Source organism: Varanus komodoensis, unplaced genomic scaffold, assembly GCF_004798865.1.
Source record: "Varanus komodoensis strain SLA01 unplaced genomic scaffold, ASM479886v1 scaffold19, whole genome shotgun sequence".
NCBI classification, from domain to species: Eukaryota; Metazoa; Chordata; class Lepidosauria; order Squamata; family Varanidae; genus Varanus; species Varanus komodoensis.
Genome location: NW_025335550.1, coordinates 2,806,888 through 2,832,833, shown reverse-complemented (window position 1 = coordinate 2,832,833; position 25,946 = coordinate 2,806,888). Strand labels below are relative to the sequence as shown.

At 46.7% G+C, this 25,946-nt stretch overlaps 1 protein-coding gene across 1 annotated transcript in view; it reads left to right on the top strand.

Annotated features, from left to right (window-relative positions):
• The first annotated feature begins 501 nt into the window (after positions 1–501).
• VSTM2B (V-set and transmembrane domain containing 2B) overlaps positions 502–25,946 on the top strand; it is a 43,161-nt gene continuing 17,716 nt past the window's right edge. Inside the window, exons 1-4 of the mRNA XM_044427962.1 lie at positions 502–574; positions 1,687–1,871; positions 7,612–7,641; positions 15,852–16,350. Of these exons, the coding sequence (XP_044283897.1) occupies positions 502–574; positions 1,687–1,871; positions 7,612–7,641; positions 15,852–16,350 (787 nt within the window). The remainder of the gene's footprint in view (positions 575–1,686; positions 1,872–7,611; positions 7,642–15,851; positions 16,351–25,946) is intronic.

Sequence of the window (25,946 nt, the reverse complement as noted above, 5' to 3'; positions counted from 1 at the left end):
GGGTCTCGGAAGGAAACCTTGGCTTTCTTCCTTGTTTTTGGACTCCAAAGAATCCCATTCCACCCAGGGAAGTTGAACTGTGGTTGCCGCAGAGTTGTTAGAAGGGGGGATAACAAGAATAAGCATCATCACAGTAACAGTAATCAGACCGGCAGATTTACGATTCCGTTCTCAGGATCAATTCTTCCCACGTCACAACAGCAATTCTTCTGGACCAACTGGCTGTGGATTTTAGATATATATATTTATGTATATTGGTGTGTGTGTGCTTCCAGCCCAAGGAGAGAAGGGGGAAACACATTTGGCTTGGTGGCTTTAGGTGGCATGGATCAAAAGTATTCCTCTTTTTATTTATCCTAAACCTGGACCAGTATATCCAGTTCTTCCATCTGTGTCTTTTCATTGCCATGGGATTGAAGATTTCTTAGCTCGGTGGTTGTGACCGCCCCTCCAATTTTTTTCTCTCTCCTTGCCCTGCTCTCCAAAACCTACATATATGAGATGGAAAATCGAGGGCTGTTCGGTGCCCTTTGTTACCTGATGCTAAATGCCCCTTTGCTGTTCATGGTACATGGTAAGTCGCAAACTTCTACCATTCTTGAGATGTGTTGTTGCTTTTTTCCTGTAGCAAAATAAGACAGGTAGTTGACAAGTTGGAAGCAAGTGTCATCGTTTCAGTGGCTGAGAGGGTGTAGCCTGAACCTATTACAATGTGGGGGTTTTCCTTCTTCCTTGCTTTCCAAAATGTGTGTGCGTGGGTGTGTTTTACTGTGTGTGTGTGTGTGTGTGTGTGTGTGTGTGTGAGAGAGAGAGAGAGAGAGAGAGAGAGAGAGAGAGAGAGAGAGAGAGAGATCTGATTTTGGAATGCCTAACTGCTATGCGCCATTATATGGATAGAGATAAATGCACATCTATAGAATTGGCTTGAAATGTTGCACTGTTGAGATCTTCTGAGGGTTGCTTGTTTTGGAAAAGGCAAGTGAGCTCACTCTCTTCCCAGTGCAGGGATCTGAGAGGGATGCTGAAGCAGAAGGGCTCATGCAGTCTGTGCCTTGCTGGGGCTGCAGGACTGAGGAATGCCGACCCTCTGCAGCAGAGAGGGAAAACCCAAAGCAACAGGGCAGCTGGAAGCCATGGGGTGATGTGGCACCACGTCCAGCAAAGCCCCGCTGTCGAACCAAGTGTGGGACCTGGCTGTCCCTAGAGCAGGGGCATTTGTGTCTCCAGGCAGGCTTTGGTCTGAGGAGGGGAAATACCCTGCAAACTTTTCCTGCTCTCCAGGGCCACTTGTCTGATCTGGATGGGTGCCCAGACTGCAGTGATCACGGGGGCGTCTTGGACGAGGGGGCGAGGCAATCCCAAACCTCCCTTCACCCTAATTTGATTTTGCTTTTTAATGGAGGACTCTGCTAGGGGCTTGTGTGTGCAGAGGGGCTCAGCTGGATGGCCTTCAGAGTCTTTTTCCCCAGCCCCGGTGCTTCTTCGGTTCTCTGAACTGCGTGTAGCTGCCGTGTTGTGCCTGATTGTTCAGGGATGCTGAGAAACTCCTCGCAGCCCGAGATGCTTTTGTGTTGTCTTTGGATTGTAGCAAAACAGCCCAGTCATATCTTTTTAAATCTCTCCCTTTTGTTACCCATTCCTTTCCTTGTCATTTTTAAAGATTTTATTTTCCATTTTTGTCTTCAGCTACATTTACAGAAGTTCCTAAAGATGTGACTGTTAGGGAGGGAGATGATATTGAAATGCCTTGTGCTTTCCGGGCCAGCGGATCCACATCTTACTCCTTGGAAATCCAGTGGTGGTATCTCAAAGAACCAGCACGAGAACTTGCCCATGAGTTACCCATCAGCAGCCCTGCCAGCAGAAACAAGGTAATACTGCAAGGGTACATTAATTAACTCATTAATGAACAGGATGCCATGCAGACTGCCAGTCAGTTAGGACTAGGAGAGCCACGTTTGGCAAAAGGCAACTGAGCAACACGTATGGAGAGGGCTGCCTTCGCGAGGTTGCTTTTCCCTGCCCTCTCGTCCACACGTACAGGGTGTATTCAGACGAACAGGTGAGGTGCTAAGTCCACCAGGGGGAGCAGTCTTTGGCATGGAGGGGCATTTGCACAGATGTTCAGAAACACGATGGGTCTGCACTCAGTTCACCAGTACTTATTTGGTGCTCAAATGCTCTGGCGTTGGGTGATGGCATGGATGTGCCTATGATGGATCAGAGATCAGGGCCAGCATGTACATAGACTAAGCACATACTGGCCACTGGTCTTCTTGGTGGGCAGGGCTTCTCGGTTGATTCACACATTCAGCTGTGAGTGCACAAGCAACAAGGGTTCCAGGGATGGATGTGCATGGGTGAACTTTCCTCCAAGGGTAGTTTTGCAGCTTTCCTCCTCTGGGCTCACAATTCTTTGCTTCAGGGGCGTTTCGGGAAGGGAGGGGCGTTTTGACCCTGATGGGTCCACATGGAAAGGCACCACCCAAGCAAAAGCCCCATGGTGGCTTCCTGCTAGGCTGAAGCCACCCAGAACTGGAGCGAAAGGGCAGCAAGATGAGTTGGCAGTGAAACTACCGCAGGGCTCCTCTGGACCAGCCTGTTGATATGGAACATGCGGGCTGCTGGGGCTGGTTTAGTGAATGGTAAAAAATGGATCCTGGCAACAGGAGGCAGGCCATGCTATGGCCTTGGTGTGGGGAAAGGTCCTCCCTACAGGTTCACACATGCACGCACGCGCGCGCGCGCGCGCACACACACACACACACACACGGTGAAATGCAAGCGAGCTCCACTGGGGAGTATCTTTAAGGCCCTCGGTCAGTATGATCCGGGGCCCACCCTCTGTTGAGTTGCCAACTGGCCTTTTGTGGAAGGAGGGAAAGGGTAGCAGGAATACGGGTTGCGTGCACTTGTGAATGGCTCTTATGGGTGAATGTCCTCTTCATTCTCAACTTCAGGATGGATGCATGGAATGTCAGCCAGTGCACGATGCAGTGTGACCTGGCTGCAGTGCCCATGTTCTCCATACTCGCCCCTCTGTACAAATGTTGGCTTTCTCTGTTCACATGAACACCCAGAATCTCGGGTAGGAGGCCAAACCAAGTCAGAAAACCCAGCATGGATGGTGGGGTTATGGTGCATTGGACCAGTGGGACGTAGTCAGCTGGGACTGGGGAGAGATGCTCAGCATGGAACCCAGTATCACTATGCTTTGTCCTACCTTACAAGGTTGTTTGGAGGATTAAATATGAGATCTTCATAAGCTGATCAGTATCTTTGGAGGGAAGCTTGGATAAAGAGCGGTGAATGAGGCATTCTTCTGATTATATTCGCCTTACTTCATTATGGAAATTTACCAAATCAGTTTGCTTAAGGGGAAGGGGACAAATCAATGGCTGTAGAAGAGGAGCACACTGTTTGTTTCCGGATGATGCATGCTTCACTTGCTATTCATTCATTCATGAAAAATATTAGCCAGCTTTCCAAATATGATCCCCCTACCACCGCTCACAATGCCCAATAAAATATGTAGCAGTATTAAAATTAGCAACATCAGAACAAGATGGGAAGGAGAACAATAAAAGCAAACTATTTCTTCTGTCTCTGCCATCCGAGATCTGAAAACAGGGTCATGAAGAACAAATACAAAAGCAAGCTGTGCTATCAGTTACAGCGGACTGATTTTTAAAAAAATGACAGGCTGCTCTTCTTTAAAGAAAGGAGGGGTGAGTTTCACAAATATGGGACCATCACCAACAAGACACCGTCACTCATGTTCTCCAGCCTACCTTCCCTACCTGACAGTCATACAAGTAGGTGCTTCTAACTCATCTTAAGAGCAGGTTTGGATAGACACAGATGGTTCTTTCAGGGACTTGGCCTTAAACATTTAAGGTCTTGCAGCCAGTGCAGCTAATGCAGATGCTGTGAATATAGCTTGAAAGTCTTGCAGGAGGCCTCCTCTTAAGAGAGGAATTTTCCTTCTTTCACAAATGGGAGGGTCTTTTCTAAGATGGCCCTTTGCATTTTTTAGCAGTACTTTTAGTGGAATAATGTTTAAACGAAAAAATTTGCTAATTGAGGATCATTTTAGTAACAATTTTATCCAGTTGTATTAGCTGCATATTATAGCCCTCATTTGTGCTATTAATAATAATAATAATAATAATAATAATAATAATAATAATAAATCAGCATCCACTCTAGTAAGAATGGCACTTATAACAGTAATACCCTGTAATGTACTATTTTCTTTATGACTGGACCCATAAAAGATTCACCAGGAATAGCTCAGTCTTCATTCCACAGTACCTAATGGTGGGAGAAACAGAGTAACCCAAACAATTATTTCTGTATTGATGGTATTTCTGAATCAGCCATTCGCTCAATGAGTGCCCAGGGTGATTTACAATAACATGATAAGAACAATCAAATGCAACCACTCACCATTAAAACATAGAAGGCCTTCTCTTGTGCCCACACCAGCTTTACCTCCTGAGGAGGTGGGGCACAGAACAGACTCCTGTCTGATGAGGATAGGCTCCAGGTAAACCAACATATGGGATTCTTCTGAAACGCTTGTAAAGAGTGAACATTGTGTGGGAGCATTTTGCACACACTGTTGAATCCAGATTTATACCGAGTGGTCTGAGCTACCAGAAGTGGACTTTTCCCCCTTCTCTTTCCTACTGCAGTCCCTTCAGCCCCTGCAAATGCCACACAGGGCCTTGGTTCATATGATCAAAACAAGCAATGACGTATGTTAATGCCCAGTGAATGCCAAAAAACTGTTTTCCTAACTACCCACCCAGCACAGCCTCTGGTGTTGTCTGAACCTATGTGGTAGGTATAAGGGAGACGAATGTCCCACAGCCCCTTACAGAAGCCATGCTGGCTTCTTGGCTTGTGCAACCTGGCCCAGATGTTCAGGAGGCCATGCTGAATGAGCAGTTGTTGTGGGTTGGGAGGAGTGGAATCCTTCCCAAAATCAGGTGAAGGAACTTGTATGAGGGAAGGCCCCTTCCTCTAATGGAAGGTGGGTCCTGGATCCTGAACTCACCGTGTGTGTGCCACCTAAAAAGGTCATGTGTAGATCCAATGCCCATCCATAAACAGGTCCATCGTGTGGGCATATTTGTGGGGCAGCCAAGGTTGGTTGCGTGGCTTTCTTTCCAATATCCCCAAGTTTGCCCCCATGGCATGTATGAAATAGCCCTCATCCTCTTGCAACCTCAACAAGCAAGGGCTGTTAATCCCGCAATAACGCATCGCCTTCAGGCCAGCATTCTGTTCTCTTTCTGACGGGCAAATAAACAAATCTGGGGATGGACTGACAGAGTGAACTTGACTGTGCCAATGATTCATGGTGGCAGTTAGCTTTTCCCTTTCCTTTCTTTTTCTTTTCTTTTTTCTTTACTTTTCCTTTCTTTCCTTCCAAGTCTTCTCTTGTGGGATGGGACGTGTGCATCTGCCCAGCCTCTGGAGACACCGTAGGAAAACTGCAGTGGAATGATTTATCTGTGCTCTGGCATGTGATAATTAAAATGTAGGAATGGGAGAGCAGGTTAAGTCTTCAGGGTCGTCTTTCTAAGCCTTTTCTAAACCAGACAAAGCCTTGGGGCTGGAAAACCAGGCTCGATCTAAAATGTTCATTCTCTGATTCTCTGCAGCCTGTGGATTAGCAAATGAAGCTGCAGAGTGAAAACGAGTAAATGGCCATTGGATGGGGAAAGGATCTGCATACAGGAGGGGAACACCAGTGAAGGGGGGTGGAGACACCAATTGCAGCCCACATATGCTGGCTTCCCTGTTAAAAGGCAGGCCATCCAGTGTAAAGATGATGGGCAGGTTTTACATCAAGTAGTGCTGCTTTATTTGACCTGTAGGCCACAGAGGTGGTTTAGAGGCATCCACTCTGGTTTAGTCTGAACTTGAAAGAGTGGTTTGTGGTGCTGAATCCTAGCCTTTGCCTGGCTTCAGCACCATGGACAGCTCAGCTGCCATTTCAGCCAAGCCCCAGTGATGTTGGAGCCACCCATCACAGCTGCCTGTAGGAATGAATGCCTTCTTTTCACTGAGGATCCGTGGAAGGGGTGCCCTGAGGAACATGACTGGGGCAAGGGCTAATCCTGCTCTCCAGAGCAGGGCAACTGGAGGAAGGATAAGCTAAGCCTGCTCTCCATGGTGTCTCAGACCGTTGCAATCTCTTTCTGTTCTCCAAGAAACATATTGGAAGCCATGGAGAAGCTGGCCTTCTTCTGTCTGCAGTGTCCCACCCTGCATTCTCCTTCCTGGCCCTAGCAGAGTGAAATGGATTGCTGGAAATGGGCTTCTGTATAGTGGAACCTGCACTCTGGAGGGCTGCTGTTCAAGAGTCCAGAGACTCCATTCCATTCTGTGGTTTTCCTTCCTGGTTTTCCATTCATCTGCCCTCACCTGTTGCTTAGGCATTCCTCACTGGGCCTTTTGGAAGGTGGGGATCTACCCCTTCAGAGTTCCTTTCCCTTCCCTTTCCTCTTCCCCCTCTCCCTCTCCTCCTCCTTCCTGAAAGCCCTTCCTGCTTCCAGAAAGCTTGTGGTCCATCCAGGCTCATTGAAAGTTCCTTCTTGTGCATTGGTGGTGCCATTTTGGGTTAGGGTTTGGGTGCCATGTTGGTTCAGGGACTGTAAAAGAGAATTCCCAAATTTTATTTGTTCCTATATCACATTTGGATCCCAGGTTTTTTCCTCTTGCCAGGAATTCAAGGTGGCATGCATGGTCAGCTTTGGTCTGAGCTCCATTCTCTCCTTAGAACAGCCCTGTGAGATAAGTTAGGCTGAGATACTGTGACTGGCTCTGAGTCTCCCAGTAAGCTTCATGCAGACTCCCAATTTTCTGAGTCCCAGTCAAACACTCATGACTCTACCACACTAGCTTAGAACCTTTTCTCAAGTGTGAGGTATCATGTGAAAGGTGCTTTGTTGTCATCTCTAAGATCCCTAGATCCAAGTTGTGTTCAAAAGATTTGCAAAGCATGTGCTGGGCTGGGCCACTCAGAGGTTGAAGTCCAAGAGAAAAATAGCTTGGGTTGAATTGTCATCTTCAACACAGAAAGTCAAATTTGACATTGCACAGATGTTGAGTGAGTGGATATCCCTGTGTAATTTCTTTCTCCTAAATGTAGCTACAGGAATGAGACTATTTGGATTGCAATACAGATGGGCCCACCACTCCTAATGTTCTCTTAACCATGGCAATGGAAAGCATACAAATGCAACTGAGGGGTGTCTTCATGCCCTAGCAATGAAGGGCCTGTAGATCTGGGCCATGGTACCAAGGGAATTCAACTCCCCTTCTCCCATACCATGATCTTGATCCCAATATCTCCCACCCCAAGGCTGCTTTTAGGAGAAGGCATTTACAGGAGAAGATCCCAACCCAGCTCTATTGAAATGCCTGTGACAGAGGCTCCTGACATTATGGAGCAAGTTCAGAAACACCTGGAGCTCCATCCAATTAATGGGTGTGTTTGTATGCGAGGGAAGGAGGGAGGGAAGGAGGGAGGATGAGAGAAATGTTGTCCCCACCCTTCAAAAGTAACTTTAATTTTCCCCCTCTTTTCCTTCTCAGGTAACAAATAAGGATGCCACCAAGATCAGTGTAAGTAAACGTTGAAATGCGTTCTGTCTTTTTCTGGGCTTTGGGTTGAGGATAGGGCTCTAAATTTGCATACTAGCACATCTGTTGCATGTAGAACATGGGTGCTGGAATTCTTCCAGGCCAAGAGTCAAATCCCATGTCAGAGAAACTCTCAGTGTTGGGCAGAGCCTGAAATGCCAGAATATTGTAAGCTTAAAACTCTTTGTGCCAGAAACTGAGGCCTGAGGGTGGGATTTCAAGTTTTCTGGATTTGGGGAAAACTGTGCAAAAGCTCGGAGGCTTCCAAATGAATGGAGGTTGAGGGAACACCATGGAAAGGCTTGTGGCCATCTGGCAAACCTTGGGGGCCCAGACTGGGATCCTAGGAGAGCCAGAACCGGCTGGAGGTTCTGCATCCAAGATGTAGAAGGTCCAAGGCCCAATCTGTGTCACTTGCAGTTAAAGGATCTCAGGTAGTGAATTTGGAAGGATCTTATTCTACCATGAATGCTTGGAAAGTAGCTGCCCATCAGGCCACAGAATGCTGGGCTAGATGAGACATTAACTGGGTTAAGACAGTACCATAACCAACACTCAAGGTCTGAGTATCAGATGAGTGCATTTTATTGCTGAAACATGGGTTGTCAGGCCCCAACCAAGATAACAAACTATGAACAACCCACAGTTCATAATACATTAACAAACTATGGGTATTGGTTACCCATGGATAACAAGCCATGGCTTGTTATCTTGGTTGTATTCAGACAACATGATAAGCTATGTTTCAACAGCAACCCACAATTTACATCTGACTAATTGCTCTTGAGCATGCATTTCGTGAGCGGAGCCGGCTGGTGCCAGAGGTCAGACTAGATGGCCCGGGAGACCCCTTCTGACTCGCTCTGTTTCTATGTTTCTATTTTTGAATTGTCTAAAATCAGTTACTGAGTTGTCTCAATATTATAGTCTTTGCCACTTTAAGCAACTTGAGTGAAGCTGGGAGACCCTTTTTTCAGTTGGGGTCTGCAAGATGGTGAGCAGATCCAAATCCAACCATGTGCACTTGTGCAGACACTCTTCTCTCTCCCTCTCTCTCTCACTGTGTTCAGTGGGTTGCCAAAAAAGAAGTGATCCCTCTTGATGGAGGTGCAATCTGATTGCTTACAGAGCATCCTTGAAATCAGGCCAAAAGGCACATGGAATTGGGCAATGGCTACATGAAGCCCTGGGGCCAACAGGTGTCCAACCTTATTCTAGAACAACCTTTGGACCAGTTCATGTATACTTTCAGAAGAATGGTGGAGTGAAGCTTTTCCTAGGCTACACCACTTCAGGACACAGATGGAGAGTCTCAGGTTGCAATTAAAAATGCTCCTTCGTTAAGGGAAAAATGCCTCCTTCTTGGGAGGTGGGAGACTTTGTGGACCACACAAGAGAGAAAGGTTAACTTAGCTTTTCTGTTTTCCTATGGTGCATTTTGAATGGCAAAGCCTACCACCATGCCACCCCCTACCTACAGCTTAAAGCGGCACTGTCTAGGAGAAGCTGTATCCCTATCTTTAGATGTACAGTTTATCAGTGATTCTGAAGCTCCAGGGAATCCATACCGTCAAATTAAAGATCTCAGCATTCTTGGTGGGCAGCTGTCCTGACAGCTAAATCAGTGTAAAATCTATATTAAGTTTGTTGTGTACAATATATTCATACAGCACAGAAAAAGGAACACTCCCTCCCTGAAGCAATATATTCTCTGTTCTTCCTGCTTTGTGTGTGTGTGTGTGTTTGTGCACATGCATGTGCCAGGAATGTCAGAGGAATCTTCAACACCTTCCAGTGAATTTGGCCTTCTATGAATCCAACCTATGGATTCCTCAGTGGGTTGGCTTATTCCCGTTTGCATGGATTCCACAGACTTGCAGGCTATTTTTTAAACTATGGGGGAAGGGGTAGAGATTTGCTGAAATGCACAATTGCACACTTGCAGCTATGCTCGTTAAACTAAGTGTGCATTTACACAAAGGTGCATTTGGAGCAAGAGCAAAACTCCTTTGCATCCCTAAAATAAATCGGATTTGGTCAATGAGTGGAAGGTGGATGATGGGCCAAAGGATGCCTGACAATCCATGAAACACAGACAGAATAGATTTAACAAAATCCATACATCCCTAGTGTGTGCTTTGTCTTTTGTTTGATTGTATCTTAGATCATCCTTTACCCTCCTCCATCAAGTTTCCTTAAATTAGATCACAAAGGAACAGTTGCTGTTGATGTGAAGCAACCTACATGTTATTGGTTTCTCCATTAGCCATTTGCCAGGAAGCTTATGTGAAACATTTGATCTTGCTAAAGATTTCCAGAAAGCAAAAGTGTGTTTGAAAAAAAGAGAGAGGTAGCCCCTTAAATATCAATTATCTTACAATCCTATCAATTGCTCTTATTTCTGCGAAAGAAAAGGAACGCGAAGACAAAGCCTCAGACAGCATTCAAGACCCCACATGGCTCTGTGTGTGTGCACGTGTGTTCATGTTTAAGAACATGGGCATGTCTGAGATTAAGGTGACAGATCTGATCAGTGGGGTGATTATCTGGAGCTGCGTTTCAGAAGCAGGCACCATAGGCTGCATTTCAGAAAGGAAACAGAAAGGGCAAAACATCTCTTTCTCGGTGTTGCATCTATTTTTGGAACGGGTTTGAATTGCTCATGGCCACAAGGTGGTTGTGGGGAAGACCTTTAGGAGACCTGATGGATCTCTTCCCCATCTTTCTTGCTGTACCCAGGAGGTGTGATGCAGGGGGGTTATTTGCAGAGGGTGGAAGAGAAACGCTGTGGGCATTGTTGTTGTTTTGGTCTGGGAATGATGGTGGAAGTCTTCATTTATTGGGGAAAGCAGAGATGAAAAAGGAGCTCCTGGATGCTGCTGGATGCATAGATTTCTGCAAAGGGATGAGGGCAGGATTAGAGAGGCCCAGTTCATTGGGGTGTTTTGGACAGACACTATATTTTAAATGCATTATTGCTGAAAGGAGCAATGGTCAGGATTAGTGGCAGGCTGTTGACTGCAGCAGAAAGATGCATTTAATTAAGGGAAGGGGGAAATGGAATTAGTGTCCAGCATTTGATTTCAGATGAGTAACCCAGTGCTTAGAAGTATTTGCAAGGGCCAGGGGAAAGAGAAAGGCAGAAATAGCCAAATGGCATTGGAATATTTAACTTTGGAGAGGAAGACAGATTGAATTCCAAAGACAGAGGGAAAGAGCACCACCATAAGGAATTTATATATTTAGTATGTCTAATTATTTATTTCTATGCTGCCCAATAGCATACAAATTGCATGCATTTTAGCACAGAAATCGTTGAGATTTACAACAATTCTTAAAAACAATAAAATAGCATAAAATTGTTTCAAACTACAAATATTTTAAAGCCAAAAAAGGCTAAAACAGTGTACAAGGAGGAGTAGGCATCACAGGGCAATATTGCAGAGTGACTTGGTTTCTCAGGGACTAGGGACTAACAGCAACATACAAATGAGCATTGCTTTGTGGATTGCAAGTGGACTCCAATGAGAACAAGCTGTTGCTGCTCCCACCCTGATTTTGGTCCCTTGCAGCCTCATCCCACCAAATGAATTGGCCCTTCCAACAGCTTGGTGTTGCTGAGCTGCAGGAAGGCTCTCCTGATGCTGCACAGGCCTCTTCCTTCCTTTCTGCCAGCCAGATCCACAGGTCCTCACCGGGCGAAGCAGGGACTTGATTTCTACAGTGAGAGGAACAAGGCTTGAAACTCCTCCAGGAGCCTCAAGGGTTGTCCCTTGGAAGTCCAGGTCCTGTAAAGCAAAGAGGCTCTGGCTTGTCCTTTGATCACTGCCTGCCTCTTCCCTAAACATCCCATTGGGCATATGCTTTTGCTCTCCGTTCCAGGGAATTTCAGCTCCAGGGAATTGGTGGGAGGTCTTTTCCTTTTGAGGGCAAACACCATTGAAGCTGCATTTCCAGGTTTAAGCTGTTCATCTGGTCTAAAACTGAAGAGCAGATATTTATTCTGGAGTGGAGATGGGAGGCTTCAGTTCAGGGATATTGTCTAACAGGGGTGGCAAACATCTGAAGAGATTCATTTTTTGAGTGAATCATATAATACACATCTATACAACCAACCTGGCTTGTTTGTGCAAAAGACCAGTTCATGATGTAGCATGATGAATTAGCAGTTTCTGGAACAGCAGTGGCTGTTCTCCAGATGTTTCCAGTGGATCTCCAGATGTTTCAGACTCCCTAGCCGGCATAGTCCAGAGTCAGGAAAACTGGAAATTCAAGTCCAAAACATCTGTAAATTTCCTTTCTGGTCTAAAATGGTCTGCTACCCTCTTCAATCGTACCTGTCGGATGTTTGTGCCATAGTGTCAGTTGCACCAATCATGCAATTGCAAAGATTGAACCGGAATTTCAGTTTTGCACAGAAGACTTGACCACTCTGCAGAACAGAGGGGATGGAAAGAATAGCCCCAAGGATGCTTTTATCATGAATGCATTGTGCTACTTCTCGGTAGAATTGATTGTGTGAGGCAGCTACTTGCCCTGTTACTTTACCCTTGCGGCCAAAATAATGTGAGATCAGTAAGTTTTAACCTTTGGTTCACTTGTTGAGCCTGCTTAATCATATCGCTCCATAAAATCTACCATGCACTGGATTGCAGGCAGTAATTTGTAAATCAGAGGGAGCGTTGGAAAGCATGCCAGGTAACTGTGCCATCACCACTATCTCGGAAGCAGCAGAGACGACACAGATTACCACAAATACAGACTCATTGTGGGAACGTGTCCAGAAACACAGCTTATGGCTGTGATGGCCTCTTCCTACCGATGTCAGCAATAGATGGTTCTGCAGGCTTATTTCTATAGTTAGTTTGGGAGAGGCATAAGAAAGAACTGGAGATTCAGTCACTGCTCATCAAATGGACTAGTTGGGCCCATTGGAAGTGGTAGCACACCTTCTTTGCATAGTGAAGAAGCTACCCCCCTGCAATAAATAAATAAATGGGCAGATGATGTGAAAGACATCTGCCTAAAATGCTGTAAAACTCTCAGTCTGGATGGTTGGCTAGACCAGAACTTCTGTTCACTGAAGAGCCAAATTCCACCTCAGAGAAGTTCTTGGGAGCTGCATTCCAGTAGTGGCCAAGGGCCAAAGGTGCAAGCCAGAAAAAGTCCCATATCTGTTTACCTACTGCCGGTAATTAAGCCTTAGGAAAGGCAGTTCATCATTTTGGAATGGGGGAGGAAATGCATGCAGGCTGGGAAACCACCAAACTATGCGTGGTTGGGGAAGTGGGGAGGGCCCAGGGAAGGAGACAAGGTTATCTAGAGAAATAAAAATATAAGTTAAATGCATCTTACCATAGTGGGGAATACTGCGACCTTGACATTCAAAATTTGCTCATTTGCATTGTGTTTTTCCTCTGACTGCATTAACAATTTAACATCAAGCAGCTTAGCTGCCAATAACCCTGAAACAAATCATTCCCTTTTGGATAGGAAGGAAGCAAGTAATCCATCCTAGCATTTCAAGTGAACTGGGGGGCAGCTTAGACTGATGATCTGCATTTAGGGGTGTCACTTCAGAGGCTGCTGCCTTCACACATGAGCATTTCTGGAAAACACCTCCATTTCTGAGTTCTCTGCGAGATCCAGGTTCTACACACCACGCTGTTATTGCAACAACCTGCACGAGTAGCAAAGCAGCAGGAGCAGAGTCTGGGCGCTGCCTTGCATGTTGCAATGCTCTTGCAATTACCTGGAAGCAAACCCCACCGAAGGCAGTGGAACTGACTTACTTGGGAGTAAATATGCAGAGGATTGTGTTGCCCAATACGGCCGGCAGTTATTGAGAGGTAGAGACAAACGGAGAGTGCAGATTGCGAGTCTGACAAATGCAGTTTCGATTGTAGTGCAGTCTAAGCCACGCCAGCGCTGAGCTGAACGGGCAGTGGTCTGAAGAACATGAAGACAAATGCTGATAGCTTGGTGGACGCATTAGTGTAACAGCCACGTGCATGAGGCAGGCGCGTTTGCCGTGCGAAGCGCTGAGCTGTCTATAGGGTAAGAGTGCCCATAAGGGAATACAGCTAGTGGTTTATTGGATAGCAAGAAGCCAGGGGCCTGAATCAGCAATTCAGCGGTCTGGGGTACAGCGTGTGTGTGTATTGTCTGCAGAGAGGGAGTGACCTGTGATTAGGCAGGGGACTTTCAGTCACAGGCTTGTGCAAGCACAGAGGCTCACAGTCCAGATTCAAAGTCTGAAATCGCTACAGAGAAGGCTTTGCTGCTAGGAATTACCACCAAGCCTTTCAGCAGACCAGGAATGTTGAAACAGCTCGTGTGTTGTCGTTTTATTTATTTTATTTTTTGGTGAAGAAGGGGCTAGGAAATCCAGACACCTGTGGGAATTCCCATGATGTGCACATGCAGCGCCACTGCCCAAAGCCCCACATGCGTGCATGTTTGTCGCATGTCACCCTGTAGACGGCCCTGCTGGGATGTTACTTCTAATGCGCAAAGCAGCTTGTGCATGTGTGTCCATGTTGTGCATGGCCACCCAGACAGTGCAAGAAGAACCGTGTGCATCAGACCGAGATTCCATCTAACCCAGCATTCTGTTCACATGGTGTTCAATCAACTGCCCATGGGAAACCCACAAGCAGCACAGCCCCCCCCCCCCCCCCGTGTTCCCCAGCAACTGGGGTACATAAGCATACCATCGCTATTGTATGGACAGCCAGTGTGGTGTAGTGGGTAGAGTGATGGACTGGAGAGCTGGGAGGTGCAAACCTAACCTACCTCACAGGGCTGTTGTTTTCAGCATAAACCAGAGAGGAGATCATTTCCAGTTGGTTTGGGTTCCTTGCTTGGGGGAGAAAGGCAGAGTGTGCATCGGTAACAGCGATAAAAATATCTCTGAAACTCAGTGTGGCATATAACCACAGTCTCATGGGCACTGAGAGCCTTCTCCTCCAGGAATGCATCAGGTCTCCTTTTAAAGCCATCCAAACTGGTGGCCCCAGTAACCTCTTGGGGCAGTAAATTCCGTAATTTAGCTGTGGGCTGCCTGATCTTGGAAGCTAAGCAAGGACAGGCCTGCTGAGTGTTGCATTAAGGAGGGGGTTGGGCCCAATGGCCTTCTAGCCCCTTCCAACTACGTGACATTACAATCCCGAGAAGGCTTTCCTTTCCTCTCTTCTGACTTCATGGAATGACTGGGGTTCTAGTGTTTTGTGCAGAAGAGAGAAATGTCACTGACGTATGACTGGCAATTGGAATTTCTCTTCTGGGGACACTTTGCTCGAATGTCGTACAGTTTTTGGCATACCTCACTGTCAGGTGCTGAATAAATATTGAACGGCAGGTAGGATGTAGCACTAATTGGGATGGAGCGCACCTGGCTCAGAGCCAGAAATGTTGAGAGATGGGGATCCCATAAGGCAAGGAATCCAAGCTGCTCTATACATTGAGTAGACATCCCATCCACAACTACCTAAGAGTAAGTCCCATTGAACTGAATGAGCCTGAGGATTGCAGGGTTAACTGAATATGTTCTGAGCAATCATTTAGGTAAAACAGAGCTAATCAAATAGCACAGATTAACTTTTTCAATTAAATCCAGACAGAGAGGGCACTTGGAGTGTCAAGGTGGAAGGAGAGGCACCTTCAATGCCCCCCCATACTTACAGATTTGGGAGTGTTTCTACTTTTTCAAATGGATTAATTATGGGATGGGCTAAGGATGAACTGTATGACCCCAGCATGTTTGGAAATGTGTTATGTGGGCACATTAAGTGAAATGGGCGGGGGGGGGGAGGAATCGGTCAAATCCTTGCAGTTGTGTATATTTAGGAGTCCTGGGGTCTAAATGGAGTGTGTGGCAGGGGGACGGGGGGGGGATTGGGGGGGCTGCCCGCCTCCACTGGGAAAGAGTGCAGGTTTTCCAGGCTTCCCGAGGCCCCGCATCAGCGGGCTGTGACGCATGTCTACTCGGGCGTAAAGCCCGCCAAGTGCTGCGCCCAGGAGAGAGGGCCCGGGGCCGGCAGCGCCCCTTGGGGACCGGGACGCCCGCGCGGCTCTCCCCGAGCCGCCCGGCCGGACCGCCCGCCCGCCCGCCCGCCTGCCCTCCCGGGGCGCGCCGCGATTGCCACTGCGGGCGGCTCAGGCGCTCTTTCTCTCCTTCCCTCCCTCCGCAGACGGTCCGCGTCCAGGGCAACGACATCTCGCACCGGCTGCGGCTGTCGGGCGTGCGGCGCCAGGACGAGGGCGTCTACGAGTGCCGCGTGTCGGACTACAGCGACGAGGACACGCAGGAGCACAAGGCCCAGGCGCTGCTGCGCGTCCTGGCGCGCTTCTCGCCGGCCGACGTGCAGGCGGCCGAGGCGGTCTCGCACATCCAGAGCAGCGGCCCGCGCAGGAGCGGCCCGCCCGGACGAGCCACGGCCGAGCCCGGCCTGGGAGGCAAGCGCCTCCTGCCGGCGCAGGGCGAGGCCGCCGCCGCCTCCTCCTCCGCCTCCGCCTCCTCCTCCTCCTCCTCCTCGGCAGCCTCCGTCCCCGCCGCCTCGCCGGCCTCGTCCTCCTCCTCGCCGGCCTCGTCCTCCAGCACCACGACGGCGGCGGCCGCGGCGGCCGCGGCGTCGTCTGCCTCGCCGCCGCCCGGCAGAGCCGCCATCCTGCGCCAGCAGCACGGATCAGGTAGGTGGAGGCGCAGCGCCACCGACGGGGCGCGGCGGGAAGCGCAGGGAGCTGGCCGTGGTGCTGCGGTCGGGCCTGGCTGGCAGCTCGTTTGGACCGCCGTCTCGGGGCTTTGCTGGGCAGCCGACCTCTGGAGGCTGGGCGTGCTGCTCCCTGGTGGCCCGGGATCCTCTGCAGCTCGCTCAGGATGGGGGGCAGCGCGCACGTGCGTGCCGGAGTGGCCCTTTGGCTTAGCAGGCGACCCTGGGCATGACCGAGCCCTGCGACCCTGGGCACCACAGGGACAGGATGGGAGTGGTGGGCATCGTTCCCTGCAAGATGCACAGGATTCCATCTTGCCTTTGTTCGTTCTCACCTCCGCCCTTCATTTGGCCCTGCTTAGCAAAATGGCTTTGGGGTGGTTCACCGAACTCTCATCACGACCCCTCCCAACAGGGAAGAAAACTGCATACTTGCTAAGTGTGCTTGTTCTCTCTACAACTGCCACTTTTGGCTTGTGTTAAATTTGTATTCAGCCTCTTATAGCTGGAAAATACTGTAACAAGAGATGGAAAATAGCAGTTTGGCATTTTCTCCTTATGCAGCCCTTTTCAGTTGCCTCAATTTTCTCTTCTGCAAAAGCAACAAACCAATAGGGCTTTTCTCCACGGCTTAATGTTGTCTGGAGATTTCCCAATCTATTTCAGAGCGTTTCTCCTTCATTTATGTACTTGCATTGTGAGTCATGGAGTTCAAAAGCCCTCATTTTGTCCTAGAAACTGCACTTCTTCAAGCTAAAGAAGAGCGACTGAGCTCATGAGCCATTCAGTTTTCACCTCACTCAGTGCCCTCCAATACCTGTCATAGGCATGATAATATATACCTATCTCACAAGGCTGCTCTAAATTATGAGAGAGGTGATTTATGTGAAGTGTTTTCAGAACTCCAAAGCACAATACGGTACCATGTTGTAACACTCTCCTGCAGTCTCCTGCAAAGCAGAATGTTTTCTTGCAGCGGCTGTCGTGGCATTTCTACAGGGTTGCTCTGAAGGAATTTGGTGGCTAGGGTCGCCATCTCACTGCGGACATTAGCCATGGGAAAACATTACCCATGCAAATGTCTTTGGCAAATGTCTTTTGGTTTGGTTTGGTTTGGTTTGGTTTTTTTTCCATTGAAGTCCACCCAACCTCATGAGCAAAGGATTACCCCTCACAAAAGATAGGACACCCCTTCTTTCTTTATGCCAACCCATTTTCTACCTTTCCCTCATCCTCCCTGCGGTTCCACCCCAAGCTGCTGGGGCAAATAGGTCTTTGCTTCAGTCTCATGCTGAAGTCTTTGGAGGGCTGCATGAAAGTAGACCAAGGGACACACATTCACCCTCTTCCGACTTACAGGGACCCTTTTGCCTCAGACTGACAGTCTTGCAGTGGTGCCAAAGTTTGCTGGGAAATTCACAACACAGGGAAAGGGGATGTTTGTAGAGGAGAGAGTGAGCCATCATTGTAAACAGCAGTTGTACAACACAACTAAAAGTAGGAATGATGTCGCTGATCTATGAGCTTTGAAGATCAGCCCAGAGCACTGTAAATATCAAATATCGCTTGTCTATTGATCATCTGCTTGAAAGCAGAGTGTGAGCTTTGAGCTCTGAATATGAAACCTAATAAGCCTTGGATGAATTATTCCTTTCTTAATTTCAGCCTCATCTGTAGAATTGGAATGATTACATCAACTTTTCCTGGAGTTTAGGGTTGGTTAGATAATGTAAATGAAGCTATATGCTTTGTCCTTCTTGCTGTTTCAGGTCCAGCATAAGAAGAGAGAATATTGCTAGTACTGAGACATTTCAATATATAGCCTAAGGCCATGTGGTGTAGTGGTTAAAGAGTTGGCCTGGGACTTGGGAGTTCTGGGCACTAATCCTCAATCCACTAAGAAGCTCACAGGATGAGCTTTGGGCCAGTCACTGATTCTCAGCCTAAGCTACCTCACAGGGTTGTTTTACTGATAACATGAAGAGAGGGAAGAGGATTAGGAAAGATATCAATTTAAAAATAAATAAAATGCAACTAAATGAAAACCCGCCTCCTGAGGGATACCATCTGTTCCCCTACCTGCCAGTCAGGATGCAGGCGTGTGCAAATGGAAAGCCAGTGTGACGTGGTGGTTCAAGAGTTAGACTGGGACTCAGAAAATCCAGGTTCTAGTCCCCAGTTGGCTATGAAGTCCACCGGGAGACTTTGGGCCAGTTGTGGGCTCTCATAAGGTTGTTGTGAAGACAAAATAGAGAGGAAGATTGTGTGAGCTTCAGGGAGGAAAATAGGTGCAATATAAATTCAATAAATAAATAAATACAGGAATTTCAGCAATACTCAGAGTTCACGCCTGGCCTACTTGTAGTCCCCAGGAAATGCTCAATGGAACAGGATCTGGTACACAGTGCTTAGCGGGTCACAGCCATATATTTTATATGCCATTACAGCATCATTAATTCATATCTTGGTCACCTTTTTTTCCATAAATGGAGAGCAAGAACCTGCATCTGACTGCATGAAGGCTCTTGTGTGCTGTTGTTTCTAACAGCTGAGCAGAGGAAGGCATGAGGTCACAGAGGATGCAAAACTGCCCAAGCCTTCATGGGAAAACATCATTGCTGTATCTTTGGGTGATGCAGCAGCCTTCAGGGTTCAGCTTTTCTGAGGTTGTGTTTGCTGCTGTAGCCTAGAAGGATGGAACTTCAAACATGGTCTGCACTCCATCAGACCAATGCTCTATCTAGCCCAGCCTTCCATTGATGCACTGGCCAACCAGCTGTTTGCGACCCCACAAGCAAGGCGTGAGGCAGTCTCATTCCCAGGCTCCCCAGCAACTGGTCAACACAGGCCTTCTGATCCAGAGAGAAGACAGAAAGAAGATTCAAGGTGCTCTTGATAGGTTGGATTGCTAGACTGAAAACAACAGAATGAAATTCAATAGGGACAATGCCAAGTGCTGCACCTAGGAAAAAGAAACCAAATGCATTGTTACAGGAAGGGGGATGTTTGGCCCAACAATACTGCAAGTGAGAAGGATCTTGGAATTGTTGTGGCTCACAAGCTGAATATGAGTCAACAGTGTGATGCGGTTGCAAAAAGGCAAATGCTATTTTAGGCTGCATGAGTAGAAATATCACTTCCAAATCCCATGTAGGACTAGTTCCTCTTTACTCACCTCTGGTTAGGCCTCATCTGGAGTCATGTGTCCAGTTCTGGGCATCACAGATTAAGAAAAATGCAGGCAAGGTTGAAAGGGTTCAGAGGAGGGCAACAAGGATGATCCAAGGACTAGAAACAATGCCCTATGAGGAAAGATTGAAAGAACAGGGCTTGTTTTAGTCTTGAGAAGAGGAGACCAAGGGGAGATATGATAGCACTCTTCAAGTACTGAATAGCTTATCACAAAGAGGAAGGCCAGAATCTCTTCTTGATCATCTCAGAGTGCAGGACACAGAATAACAGACTCAAGTTACAGGAGGCCAGTTTCTGGCTGGACATCACGAAGAAATTCCTGGATGTTACAGCAGTATGACAGTGGGACCATTGGCCTAGGGAGGTTGTGGGCTCTCCGCACTGGAGGCATTCAAGGTGCAACTGGGCAGCCATCAACGAGGGATGATTTAACTTGGGGTCCTGCACTGGGCAGCAGGGTGGAACCCGTGGCCCTCTGACCCCTTCCCTCTGTACTCTTCTGTAATTCCATGATTCTATGATATTGGAGGTATCATGTGGCCACATATATAGAATATATATATTCTAATAATAATAATAATAATAATAATAATAATAATAATGAAGACTAGACTTCTTCTCCATGGATTTTTCTGATTGTCTTTTAAAGGCAATTTGTGGCGTGCACTGCATCTTTTTGAACAAGTGTGTACAACTCAAGGAGACTTCTGTGTCTCATCACCTCAGGAAGAAAGGAAATTGCTCATGCAGTGAGGGAGACTGGCAGGAGAGGGTGGCACTGTGGGCTACCCCAAAGCCTTTCACTGGCGACTGTTGGGATAGGTCATGTTTGGTCTGCAAAGAGCTCTTGGAATCAAGCCATCTGCAAGTGCCCGTGCTGCCATTTCTGCCCCCAAACTTCCTCCCACTGCCATATGCACTGGAGAAATGGGCGTGAGTGTGAAGGCGTGAGTGTGTGCAGGCACACATGCCCTCAGACCCACCTCTGCCTGTGGCCCTTGGGGACAAAATGGTCACCTGCCTCTGGACTATTCCCTTGGTCTGACCCACAGAACTGCTCCTGCAACAGTTAGCAACCGTTTGCACTTCTGTGGAATAATGGGAGAGTGTGGGGCTACGATATGCACCCAGTCCTATGCTCCCTGCCCTGATCCTGCTAAGTTCATTTGGACAGCGTCACTTTCCAGGCATCGGACATGGAGATTCATGCTTCATCACCCTTGAAAAACATCTAATCTAGAAGTATTCAGCCTTGATGAAAATCCGAGCTTTGTGCTAAGCATTGGAGGGCAGGCAGTGGTTGAAAAGAGAAAGGCAGAATCTATTTTCCTCTCCCACACCAAGCTGTTACGCCCATTCCCTCAGAGATAAATCCATGTCAAAACCTAAGCTATTGGGCAGGGTTTAAATAAGTACTTTAGGAAGTCCTACAGCATCACTTTCTTATTCTTAGATACGTTTACTGGAACACTTTATATTTCTTAATGGCAACTAGAAAGCACAACCTAACATAAGTCGTCAATGGGCTAATAATAATAATAATAATACTAATACTAATAATAATAATAATATCATCTTGCCTAGCTGATTTGTTTAGCTTTCTGTGGATTGCCTATGGGCTACACAATGCATAAGCTCTAATGAAACAACCAAATCAAATTGCAATAGGCACTGTGCCATGTTGACAGATGGGCATAAACATTTGCAGCTAAAAGAGCATGCCAGATATATCTTTTAGGGCACGATCCCCTGCCCAGATAATCTAGTCTTATCTAATCTATCTATTGCACTGTTCTCTATCTCTTGTGATTTTACATATCTGTGAATAGAGGACACCTTGTTAACAAGACATTCCAAGTTTGGATTAATCATTAGATGGAAAATGTCACAGCTGTTGATGGAGAGGCTATTTTGGATCATGAGTGAATAAACTTGGAAGGCACAATGGATAGAATATGAAGATACATTGTGAGATAATGGGGCCCAGGATGTATTTTGAAAGCTGTGAAACAATAACCCTATGAATACTGCCTTAAGTTCTCTCTTGGGAAAATGGTGAGATATAAAGGCAATAAAATGAGCAAGCAAAATTTAGAAATGTTTTGGACTGGAGCTGGAGAAAACCTAGTGTTAAATTCCTGCTTGGACGTGAAACTCACTGGGCAGCTTGGATTAATATGTTATTTCTCATTGCATCTGTAATCAGATATGTGATCATTCGCCCTTAAGGCTGAGTGTGGCTTGTCATTGAACCATGTCTTTGTGCCGAAATGCTGGTTGAGCCTAACTGAGGTAGCAAGCAGTGGCAAAAAAACCTACAGTTCACTTCTCAACAACAAACCATGGCTTCTTTTCATGGGTTGTTCATGATTATCAAGGAATGGCTTGCCAGCCCAGGGGACTTCAGGCACATTCACCCCAATTTGCTCTTTTACCTGCCTGACAACCCTTCAGACATTTGAGCCCAACTCCAAATGGGGAGTTAAGTATAGACTTTGACTTCTTGTTGTGAAGATAAAATGTTTGCCCTACCTATTTTGCTGCTAAGGGAAGCTTTTAGGCTTCTGGATTAAAGAAAGACTTTAGGAAGTACCTCTCCCAACTGTTTGTCCTGTCAGCCATTCTGGACACCAATATCATTTTTTGATCAATTGTTATAGGGCAAAGTCACATCTTTAGGGGGCCGTTTTATTATCTGTGGGCAAATATCCCAAGCAGATAGCCAGACAGAATCACATCGGGTTAGAAAATAAACCCCAGAGACAGGAAAGGGGAATCTTCCAGTAGCTTGGGATGAGAGAAGACTGGAGAGTCCAGGAGACATCCTTCTGTCTTCTTTCAAAGTGCCTGCATCTAGCAAAACTAAAGGAGATTAGAGGACAGGAAGACAAAAGTCAGCTCCACTGCCCCTCCCATCCTGCTGCTTCAAAGTTGGGACACACAGGGACTTCCAAGGAGAGACAGTATATTCCAGAGGAATGCACCATAATGGCTACAGAATTAATTTCTGTTAACATCTCTCAGCTTGGCTCCATTTTATTCTGAAGCATTTCCCTTGTCTTGTTCTGAGATGATCATCCATGGTGATTCACTGCTTGGTGGAATATGAGGGTAACTTCTAATGCTATGCCTGAGGTGTGAACCAGGTGTGAATGCCTTTCACTTCCTGTTCATAGCTCTATGCAAGAAATCTCTGCTTGAAGCTTTGTTCATTAAATATTTTAATGGACTTGGCTAAGATAGTTTTCATTATCTATACCCTGCCAAGTTTTTATTATGTTATGCGGATTTCAATGAAAGAATATTTGGAATACTCAGGGGAGGTCCCATTGTTCAGTGACAGAGGACGTGCATGGCATACAGAAGGTCCATGATATCGCCAGTTAAAAATGAAAATAAGTCTAGGAGATATTTAGGGCTTTACAGAAGAGGCCAAAGCTCAGTAGCGGAGCTGCAGTTCTGCCTGCAGAAGGCTCTGGCTTTCATCCCTGGCATCTCCAGGTATGGCTGGGAAAGGATCCTGTCTGGAACCTTGGAAGAGGTGCTGCCAAGCCTTGTCCATATCAACAGTACTGGGCCAGATGGACCATTGCTTTGACTCAACAGGAAGCAGCTCTGAAACCCTGATTCTCCATGTTAAAAATGACCAACATTTATTATGGCATAAACCTCTGTGGGCCCTGGCCATTACATTTGATAACATGATTAAATTCATTCACACAACCACATAGCGAGAAATATACTGCCTTTCAGAAGTTGCCACGCTGGGATTCATGCAACTTTCTCCATTAAGCACAAGCTGTCGATTTGGAAGGGCTTTTTTATATGCAAGAATTCAAAGAGGTGATAATTCCCCTCTTCCACAGTAATATGACTTGCCTTTCCCATATGGGTACAAGATTTGCAGAAAGTTTGCACTGTTTTGGTTGCATCTGTGATCCACAGTGATGCAGTTTCATCAAGACTTAAACAAGTGCTCAAACAGCAGATTAGATTTCTCTTAGCAATTGAGGCAGGGACTTGGCTTGGTTTCCCAGAAGCTGCTTCCTGGAAAGCGTGTTCTTTGGCTCAATATATTTCCTCTGAGTTTTGAAGTAACTCTGCTGGACTCCAGCTTCCATCAGTCCCAGCTGTCTTGGTCAACAGTCAAGAAGTTATGGCCCAGAAACCTCTGAAGGCTCATAGATCCCTCACCACTGAGGGTCATAGAGTTTTAGTGCTGCAAGGGGGCTTTGAGGCCATCCAATCCAACCCACTGCATGGTGGATGAACCCACTTGATCATCCATGTCCTGTTTAAACATGCCTGTCAAAGGAGGACTCACCCCCTCAACAGAATTTCACTTTCCTAACTTTGCCAATTAAAACACAGAGGGATGCTGTCAGGTTTCAAGATATAAAACACACCTGGGCCTCAACACCTATGTTACCACTTAGAGTACACAAAGGTCTAAATTACCAGACAGGATATTCAGCCTAAATGAAAATCAGAATAGGGTTATTAAATGTCACTAGGTAATAAACATACAAAAGGAACTTCTTATTACAAATGCATCACTAGCATTTTAAAAGCCAGGCCTATTAAAGACTCCCTTGTCTCTCTGTAAGGTCAAGTGAGGGAACAAGCTTTTTTTTGTAATGGGATGTTGATTAATTCCTCGACCAAAGAGTATAAAAATGTCATCAGAGTCTACAGGAGAAAACAGATAGCTAGCAGGGCTTCTTGACTGGGAACATTCGCGGCAGGCAGGAGCTGCATTTGGGCAGTGCTTAATTCCTAAAACATGTGTTATGATTTCCAGTGTGCTTGGAATGAGCAGATTCGGATATGAATCCGAACACACAGAAAAGCAGTGGCTCCAATCTAGGGTGGTGTAGCACAGCCTGACTTCTAAAGGAGCTGTCCCTGGTGCTGAATTTAATTTCACCCTCCAAATTAGGCTCAGTACCCTGGACAGCTCCTTAAGGTTCAGCCCCAAGGGGGTACACTGTCCCACTGTTATTGGGGACATCAGTTTCCACTGCAAAAAGATTAATATTAAACTCCAGGGAGTCCTAAAGGGTGGGTAGATAACTCCTTTCAGCCCAAGAGCCAAATTCAATTTCAGAGAAGCTCTTGCAGACATGGACTGGGCTGGTGGCAAATGATGCTGGGCCAAAACACCCTTGAAGTCCTCCCTGCCTGCAGCCAGGCCCTAGGAAAGGCATTTCAAGCTTTTGGCGGAGTGGGAAAGTGCACAGGAGCTGCAAACCAAGAAATGACTGGTGGTTCAGGTTAGAGGAGCGGAGCTGCAGGAAGGAGACTTGGCCATGTGGGAAGCCCTGGATGGCTTCACTGGGATCCTGGCAGCTCAGATTCAGCCCTTGGGCCTGTGGTTCAGTGCCCTTGCCTTGATTAATCCTAACATGTAACCTTGTAAACTGCCTTGGGTTCATTGCAAGAAGAAGAAAGGTGTGGAGTCATAGTTGTTGTTCTTGTTGCTGTTAGGGTGCAATCTTATGCAACCTTACACAGGAAAAAAAGCCCTATGAGTCCCCATGCTTGTAGTCGTAGGTTTTTTGTCTCTCTGAATTTACACAGGTTTGTGCCTTAGTGTGGCATACAGAGAGCTTGTTTAATCATATGCATGCTGTTGTTCCCAGGTGGCAAATTGCATACATATATTACAGGAATGCAAGAGGAAAAGACCTCAAAAGGTACACTGAAGATAATTTATCATTTAATACATTTTTAGCAATCTAACTTGTCCCTGGGGATAACCCTTTTTCAGTTATTTCAGTGAGGAATCAAAACATCTTATTGTGAGAAAATATGAAAGAGACATGTGGGTTCCTCTCCAAAAGCCCCTGAAGACTTAAGATACTCAGAATCTAACAAGCTATTAAATATCCACTGTGTATTTGCAGTTTGCTTTTGTATTTGTGCTATCAGGGTCCCTGAAGAGACTCACATCTCCACTACTAGGGAAATTGTGGCTCATGTCTGCCTGTGTCTGTGGTGAGCCCACAAGATCACCTGCATATGGAACTTCTTTCATGGCATAGGCTTTGGAACCCACAGGTGCTAATTTGTATACCTGCTTATACATAAAGGTTAGGGCACTGGAGTTATGAAATGCTTTCCGATACAGAACTCAGCTGGTGATGGCCAGTAGGACCGTAGCCAACACAAGAGAGAAGTGTTGGGTTTGCAGAAGTACAAAAATACGTTTTTTAATGGAGCTAACCCAAGGGTACAAAACTCTTCAAAGAAATGACCCCAAGACTCATGGGCTTGCTCAGTAGTCACGGAATGGTATGTGTCATTTCAAAAAAGAAAGCAGAAAGCATGCCGAGGTGGGATAAAACGGGATATACTGGAGGAGGGCGCAGCTGACTGAGACCC